Genomic DNA, 8,597 nt, shown 5'->3' with positions numbered 1-8,597 from the left:
TGTGTAGGAGTAAGGCCCTCTGGCTGTTAGGAATGGATGAGAAGAAGGAGGCTAGTGGGTGCAGCTTCAGAAAAGAAGCAGTATTCCTTTTCCTTTGAAATGACAGTGAAGGCATGGAGGATGGATGGAAACTTAAGTGTGTAGATGTGGGTAAATCAGGCATTCTTATGAGATTTTTGATTTCAGAAAAATAGGACATGAAGTCACCTGCTGAAGCTGAGGCTTAGAGTGTAGAATGGAATGTCTTCATTTATTCATTCACATATTCGTTCAGCTAGCATGTTAAGTACCTGCCATAAACTGTGGTAGGCCTGTGGGATTTATAAACACATAGGTCCGGCCCTAGCCTGGAGTAGCCACTACTGTGTGTTTGGAAGAGAATCAAGGTAAAGGAAATGAAAGTAATTCAGAAACAACAGAAGCTGTACATTGCAAATCAGTATTGGACCACCTGGGTAAGGTCCCAACAGGTAAGTCCCTCCCCGGGCTCGTTGGAGGAGCTGGTACGTTGTGGGCATTTTGGGAGGATCTGAGGGAGAGGGGTGATAAAAGTGACACTCAAAGTGATGGCTATGGTGTTGAAGTTAGAAAAGAAGTCTTGTATGGCTAAAGAGCTGATGGTTTTACAGACAGCAAAAACATGAGATCTTACATTCAGGTCTTGGGGCTCAGCCTGGCATATAGCATTGAGTGAGGCTATATGTCTCATATTGGGGGTAATATTTTGGCTTCATCCATCATGATTATCCTTAGGAAAGTCATTTAGTCTGATCTATCTGAATCAGCCATTTCCACAGAAACAAATACCCGTGTAGCATGGGCAACTTTGTGTAGTTGATAGGTTACTCTCTCCTTGCAGGTTACCTGCATCCATATTTGTCAGAAGCTGCCTTCTGTACCACGCCGGTTTATCCCATCTTCCATAGCAAAATCAGGAAAAGCAAAAATATATATATTTGAATTATCTATACTGGATTATGATGGGACATGCATGGGCTTTGGGGACCTGCATTTGAATACTGGCTTCACTGATTAGAACAGTAGAGTGAACTTAAGCAAATCATTTTTCTATTCTGATTTTCACTTTCCCAGTTTGTGAAATATGCTCGGTAATGATTGTCTCCCAGAACTATGAGGACCCAGGACCCAGTGAGATAATAAAGGTAAAGCAGTTAACACAGTGCCTGATTTAAATCAGTACTCATATAACATTATTGCCTTTTTTTCCCTTTTATATGGAATAAGCATTTCATTGCTGTGAGTAAGGTTTGAAGTCTAGCACATGTCAGTGGCTGAGCTGAAACTTGCTTCTTAAAGATGTACAGGGACCCACTATAGTTTCTTAATTTTATATGATGAAGTTCATCCAAGGTCACTCTTCCTTCCCTTTTCTCTCTCATGCTTTGTGGTCTTAGGAACTGATGCTCCACTAATCATACAGCTTGATTAGTATGTTCAAGACCCTTGGCTGCAAATGACAGGATCCCAACTGACAACTGGCTTAAGCAAAACAAAGGACTCTATTGGCTCAGATAGCTGGGAACTTTGGCACTTCTGGCACAGCTGGATCCACAAGGTTCAAACGATGTTCCCTGGGCTCTTTCTCCCAATCTCCAGTTCTTTCTGGTTTTCTCTTTGTGTTATAGATATTGACCTCTCAAAGTCCCAGAATCAGGTTATCATAGCATAGTGACTACAGCTTGGGGGTGGGGTCAGGAGGGAGACACGTTTTTTCTTCCAGTGTCCATATACCTTCAATTTAGCAACAGACTCTGATTGGCCCTAGTTGGGCCCTACGCCCACCTTCAGAAGAAATGCTCTTGTGGGAGGGGTACTGGTAGAGGGACAGGGGAATTGAGAACTCTAATCTGGCCCAGCCTGAGTGATGTGCCCACTTAGGGAGGGGTGACAGAGGCAGGGAAAAGTGATCAGTAGCCCCAATAGGTCCACAAAGAATGGTGGGAAAATGAGGGTGCTAAGCAGAAAAATAAACTACAGCTCTTCAATAAACACAGTCACCAGACATCACTCCCTTGTAGTAGAGTGATGATGTGCAGTGTGATGAAGAACACTGTGCAGTGATGAGGTACTACTGTCTCACGGGGAAGGTAAACTAATGTGGTAAACCCTAGAGAGGTGTGGTACACAGTTGTGAGACACTGCTGCTGAGGGACACTGTGATGAGGGGCAGTGTGGCCACACACATGCCAGAGAGCTCAGCCTCACCTTCAGCTGCTGCTCCTCATCCCCACCCAGTCTTCCATGACTGCCAAATCCACACACCTGGCTATTTCTCACTGAGCACCTTTCTTAAGCCAGCCCCTGCAGCTGAGTGCTTTTCATACCCTGCTTTGGGGTAAAATACAATACTGATCACACTGTATTATAGCACTGGGCATTTAATGGCAGCCTGATGGATGAAGGGGTGATAAAACATTACTGACAAGGTGAATAGAGCAAATAACTGAACTCATCTTCACATTTAACAAATATTTATTAACACAGAAATGAATAAGGCTTGGCCCCCTGTTCTTAGATGCTCAGTGCAGAGGGGCAGACAATCACAAAGCTACAATAAAATCACAGTAGAATAAGTACTATCACCACCGAGGTATGGACAAAGTACTTTGGAGGCACAGTGAGAGGAATAAAGAGGGGAAGGGAGGAACAATTTTCTCATTTATACCTGCCTAGAGCATTCAGGGAAGACTCCAGAGAAGTCATCTGTGAGTTGGGTCTTGAAGGAGGAGTAAAAGCCACCAGGTGAATAGTCAAAGAAGGAGCCCTGAAGGCTGGGGCTCAGAGATGTAGGTAAGGCCAGGTAAGTGACGGGTTCAGGGAACTAGGCATGAGTGACAAAAAAGGGAAATAAAGAGGGAATAAAGAATGAGCAGAAGGACTGCAAGCACAAACCCATAGCTCTACTGTGGAAATTAGCGGTCTGGTTTCCCCCTGGGGGGGAAGAGGGATAAAGGAAGGTGGGAGGGCCTCAGATATGGGTCCCTGCCACTTCCTCAATCAGGCCATGGGGCTCAAATACCAAAGCCAGAGCTTCACAGCTGTGATCTAACTTCTCTAAGCTACCAAATTATCAAGAGCCCCTTTTCAGAAGCTAAGAATTTGTATGAATAATGCGGTTCTAAATGGGAAAGTCCCTAATGTTTTCATTTTTCTCACGTGAATTGATTCTGCCTAGGAAGTAATTTGACTTCCTTCAGGATATGAGATGGGGCATGGAATCTCAAGAGGGGAAGGTGGGTTAGTTAGTGTTTAGGCCTTGCAGCCATTTCACAATTGGATGGTAAGATAATGATTAAAATGTTCCTTTTGCAACGTATATTGATATATCAACATAAAGCTCAAAAATATATATATATATACTCACACACCGCTGTCTTGTTATTCCTGTCTCCTCCATTTATTTCTTTCATACCCGTCTGTATTTTAATATGCTTAAATAAAAAAATAGAACTTCTTAAACTTTTAATTTTAATAATTTTTTTCTACTTGAATCTTTTACATTTTTTCACTTGTCAATTTTTATGTAACTGTTTTTCTTTTTAAAAGCTTAAATTTTTAAATCTTTATTTAAATATTTAAAGTTTTCATTTAAATCTCTTGAACTTATCTAAGGTTCTTTTTATTTTACAAGTCTCTATTTTCTTCCTATATTTTTTCAATTTTTGTCTTAAACACATTTTGTCTTTTTGTCTTGAATTATTCTAAACTTGCCTCTTTTAAAACTTTTCTCTAAAATCTGAATTGCATTCCATTCTGTATTTTTGAAAATTTATTTCTTAATCATTATAGTAGTAATTTGTTAACACTTTTTAAATATGTATATTTTATGCTTTAATTTTGAAATATCTATTTATATTATTTTCCTTCATTTGAAACTTTTAAGATGTTCCTTTGTTTCTATCTTTAATTTTTAACAGTATTTTCTTCCTTTTTTTGGTAAACTTTCATTTTTAACCTTGTTCCTTGTTTATTTTACATTTTTAAACTTTAAGAATTTAATTTTGCTTTTAATTTTTAAAATTCTGAAACTTCTTTAAATTAAAAAATTATTTTTAACTTTTAAAATATTTCTTTTAAAAATAACAACTTAAATTTTTTTCAACATTTAAAAATGTTTTTTTCTTTTAAAACCTTAAAAATGATTTTTTCCTTTTTAAATGTTTTTCTTTTAAAGCTCTTTAAACTTTAAAATATTATTTATCTTTCAAACTATTTAGCTGGTCAGCCACAGCTGGAACACCAATTGTGAAGTTTTTGCTGATAAAGGAATACTCCCGGACTTCACAAGGTATTTCTGTAGAAACAAATGACATATAGTAGCATCAGAACACCTCTACTCCCATTGTCCCCACCTAAAGCATTCTTTTCATTTCATTATGCTTTATGTGACCATTTTCAACCTCTTCTCCCTCTCCCCATTTCTTAAGGTTGAATGGTCACTGGTTAGTATTCATTTTTTTTCTTCCAACAGACCCATGGGCCATGCTAAAATAGGTTCTTTACATCAGGATACTAGTTGTCATATAGGTGTTATTGTCATTTTCCATTCCAAGTAGGTCTGTGTGTCACTTCAAAATCCTTGCCTAATCATTTACCTTTTTTTCAGTAAGTGGTCTGGTAAGACTAGTCTTTCTCTAGACCCTGTTTGTGATAGAACAGTAAATACCCTTCACTGTAGAGTAAGTCCTCAATGGTAGCCTTGGTGATGATGGCATCATCACAGCTGAACCACTGGTCCTTTTGTTGCCGGATAAAGCTGGTATAGTGGCCACTTTCCAAAGTTCCATGGTGATTAATCACTGCAAACAAGGAATACTTATTCTCATTGGGCACACAATCTGTTGGTGGCTGGCCTTCTTTCATTCTGCTCTCTTTAGTAGAGGCCAAAAACGGAGTCATGTCCAGCTCCAAGGGAAAGGAGATAAAGGTATTAATCTTTCGCCTCTGTTTGCCTACATGCTCAAACCGCTTGAGATGAAAACAAGCCACAATGGGTAATTTTTTCATTGTGAGCTGTTTAGTAGACTCCTGGTAGCTTTGGCAACTATTGCATTTGATTTTGGCACTGCTTCCTAGGTGCTCTGGCCTTGTAAACCACTGTAGGCAGTCTGTAAGTGAGGGGATTCCTGGTATGTGGTCATCCCTGCTCACTGTGCTGTCAGCCCTCTCTGGGTTCTGGGAATCGAATGTGGCACAAGAGCCAGGCAAGTCCAAACTGATGTCCCAGCATGGGTCTATGGTGGTAGAAACACTATGGCAGGCTTGACATGTGACATCTGATTGCAGGCCACCTGTAAAGATTTGGTCTATGATGCAGTTACAGCAGTTGGGGTTATTGGCCTCCTGCCCACCACTATCATCTTTGCTGTGTCTATGTAGCACGTCTAATATTGCAATAAGGAACTCATGGGCATCCTGCTGCCTGTACCCTGCTAAATGTTCTGCATGGATCCATATCAGATGCAGTAACTTATACGGAATGTGAGGAGTTCGGCTCCCAGAGTACATAGCATGAAAAAGCGAAGACATTTCACAGACCAGACACAAGCTGGGGCTTGTCATTATACATTTGTGCTTGTCAGAGAGGAAGAAATCTTTCAGTAGAGGAATATGGGTAAGTGCCTGGACAATACAATTCATAAAACAAGTGTTCCCAAGATTGATTAGCCCTCTCAGGCCTACAGTATAGACTGACTTTTTTCTTCTCTTTTTCTTGGGTTTCACCAATTTTGGCTCCTGTTCCTTTGTCTCACAGGTTAATTGCTTGTCTTCAAACCCTGATGTCATAAACTGTTGATGAGAAACATCTGTTGAGGTGGAAGTTAATAATCTCAAAATTTTTTCTTTTGTTTCTTTGGCAATCTGTTCTATGTCTTTGTCATATACATAATCCTTACACATGAAGCAATATATGACCCCATGATAAAGGTCTACAGCTAAATGGTGCTGCTTTGTTTCTGCATGTTTGTGAATATGTTTCTCAGTGAAGCAGCCAAAAAAGACACAGGAGAGACAAGAGTGGAGTCTGTTCATATGGGTACTACATACGTGACAGATGCATGACTTTGCTTTACGTTTCCTAGTCTCTGGGGTCCCACTCCAAACGAAACGCTGGTAGATCAACCTCAGGTTCTTCTGCCAGTTCTTACCTACTTTAAAGCTCTCCACATGAGAGCAGCCTGTGGGACCCTGACCAAACTCGACCTCCAGCAACCAGTCCCCTAAGCCGCCAGTATCCCCCGACCCGTCTGGGTCACCAGAGCAGCTTCTCCGTGTCTGAGGCCTGGACCCAGGCCGGGATCTCCGCCGGGATCCACGCCAGGCCCTGGGCCGCGATGCGGGTGGGGGCGGGGGTGGCGGCGGGGGCGGGGGCCGGGCTGGAGGCGGGGGTGGGGCCGAGAGCCCAGGCTGGCTGCGGGAGCGGGCCCGGGGCTGGGGCCGAGGGCGGGGCTTGCGGCGCGGGCAAACGGGCGAGGAGCTGCTGTGACAGCGAAGGGGGATTGAAGGGAGCACCTTCTCGTCGCCGCCGCTGCTGCTCCACGTCAAGTTCTCCTCCGGCGCGGGCTCACGCTCCTGTAATGGCTCCAGCTTCATCTCCTCAGCTTCCCGTCTCGAAGACGCCTTCGTAGCCCCAGCCGCCGCCTCCTCCATTTTCTCCGCCTTCTCAACCGCCTCCTCAGGAGAGGCTCCTCCCCCACCTCCGGAGATCCAACGGGCCCCAGAGCCGGAGGGCAAAGAAGTTTCTCGAACCTGGGCCATCAGATCACTGCCCGACCTGAGGAGCAAGGCGTCTGGAAACGAGCTGCGACTGTAGATGAAACGAGACAGAGACTTCTGTGAATGATCTGCCCAGCGTCATGGCCGCGGTGCGCAGTTAGCGCCCCCAGGACCCCTCCCATCGGCCCTTGAGCTCAGCCCGCGGCTTCTGTCGGCTCCACCCACTCAACTGAGAGGCCCCTGGAGCTGATGGGGAGAGCGAAGCGGTTACCTGCTTTAAAGGCGATCAGATCATGCCAGGGGACTGGGAACAGAAGGCTAGCGAGCGGTGGGGGTGGGGAACGGCCTGAGCTTTAGGACAGAAAGGATGGAAACTTCTTTAAAAAAGGCGCCACCCTCTGACTGCTTTTTTGCGCCCTGCGCAGCCTCGCTTTGGTGCAGCTTCCTCTGACGTTCTTTCCCTGTATCCTAAAAAACACTTGGGTCAACATTTTCTCTCCAAAATGGCTGAAAGGACGCACTTTTGGAAAATGAACTCGCAGGAAGAAAGTGTCCCTCTGCTTCTACCTTACCTATACTTCTGTGACCCGGTGTGTTCCACTCTAAGCCGTTGCCCCTCAGCGCACTTTCGATCCGCCCAGCTCTTGCGCCCTCTCACGCTTTTTCGCGCTTGTGCTCTCACACCCCTTTTCTTGCTTCTGCGACTTCAATTCCTATGATTTCTCCTAGAATTCGGATTACTACTCCCTCCCTTCAGGCATTTACCACCTCTGTGACCACCACTATCCTCGCGCGACCCCCGAAGTCCCCGCTCCCTTTTCCCTCTCCTGCCCCCGCAACACCCCCAGCCCGGCAGTTTGTTTAAAGGTCTGGGTTACCTTGGGCCCCAGGCGCGTGATATAGAACGTCAGCAACTGCTGCTGTCCAGGCGCTCCTCAGCCAGCTTTCTCTCCTGACCTCTCCTCAGGGCTGGTCACAAGGGGGCCGCCCCCTGGCCCCTCCCCTCTCGACGTGCGGCCCCCAACCCCGGATTCTGCCCTCCTGCAGTGATGAATGGCACCGCTGTCCCGCGCAGGCAGGCAAACCTCTTCCTGAAACAGACTCTACTGGAGGCAACAGCAGCAACAGATTCTACAGAAAGCCCCTGAAATGGAGGCTCAGGCCTCACCTAGCTCCAGGCCCGCACTCCACAGAAAAAAAGATTCACTCAGCGTGGGGGTGGGGGCTTCCAGAGATGGCAGCCCTCTGGCAGGAATCCCTCAGGATCCTGTCAGAGTCTGGTCTCTGGGAATTGACGGAGGGAGGGAGGGAGAGAGAGAGAGAGAGAGAGATTATCCCAGAATGTGCAGTGGAGGAAGCATAAGCAAGGGCTCAGGCACATGCTTGCTGTGTGACCTCGGATAAAACACTTAACTTCTCTGAGCCTTAGTTGTGTCAATTTTTAAAGAGAAATTGAAATAATAACCCTAGCCCAATGTGAACACTAAGTCATAGTATATATCAAGTAAAAGACCTTTTTAGCAAGCTTTATCTTTCACACCTCCTTTTTCAGTCCCCACCTGAAAATAAGCATAGAGAACAACTCCTGATGCAGAGTAGAGGAGAAGAGAATGCCTTTCTTTCAAAGCTCTATCAAAGTTATGGCTCAGTTCACCCGATCATCCATCCTAGGCAGTTCATATACAGGAGCATGCATTCAACAAATATGCCATAGGTGCATTGTAGCGCTAGATTGTGCTGGGAGAAGCACAAGATACAACTGTTTGTGTCCTGAAGTCCATACGCCAGGAGACTTTTCCTTTTCTTTGACAGATCCAGCATCCAAGGCGACAACCCGGAGGAAAGCTATCTCCAGGGCT

General features: G+C 44.8%; 1 protein-coding gene across 4 annotated transcripts; it reads right to left on the bottom strand.

The window, feature by feature from the left end:
* Positions 1 to 286: 286 nt before the first annotated feature.
* On the bottom strand, positions 287 to 7,963 carry USP51 (ubiquitin specific peptidase 51). Of its 4 annotated transcripts, none has more exons than XM_054544640.2 (3): positions 7,617 to 7,963; positions 7,010 to 7,206; positions 287 to 6,829 (listed from the first exon to the last, which is right to left on the bottom strand). In XM_054544640.2, exon 3 carries the CDS (start codon positions 6,778 to 6,780, stop codon positions 4,645 to 4,647), a length of 2,136 nt encoding a protein of 711 aa, XP_054400615.1. In that variant the 5' UTR covers positions 6,781 to 6,829; positions 7,010 to 7,206; positions 7,617 to 7,963; the 3' UTR covers positions 287 to 4,644. The 4 variants fall into 4 exon arrangements, with proteins under 4 accessions (XP_054400615.1, XP_002831758.1, XP_054400616.1 ...); XM_002831712.5 differs by having other exon boundaries at positions 7,010 to 7,089; XM_054544641.2 differs by lacking the exon at positions 7,617 to 7,963 and adding an exon at positions 7,311 to 7,537.
* Between the last annotated feature and the right edge of the window lie 634 nt (positions 7,964 to 8,597).

This window comes from Pongo abelii, chromosome X (genome assembly GCF_028885655.2).
Source record: "Pongo abelii isolate AG06213 chromosome X, NHGRI_mPonAbe1-v2.0_pri, whole genome shotgun sequence".
Lineage (NCBI taxonomy): Eukaryota > Metazoa > Chordata > Mammalia > Primates > Hominidae > Pongo > Pongo abelii.
This window is presented reverse-complemented; position numbering and strand designations above follow the sequence as displayed.

Coding starts and splice junctions, on each gene's coding strand:
- USP51 (XM_054544640.2), bottom strand. CDS start 6,780: ATGGCCCAGGTTCGAGAAACTTCTTTGCCCTCCGGCTCTGGGGCCCGT.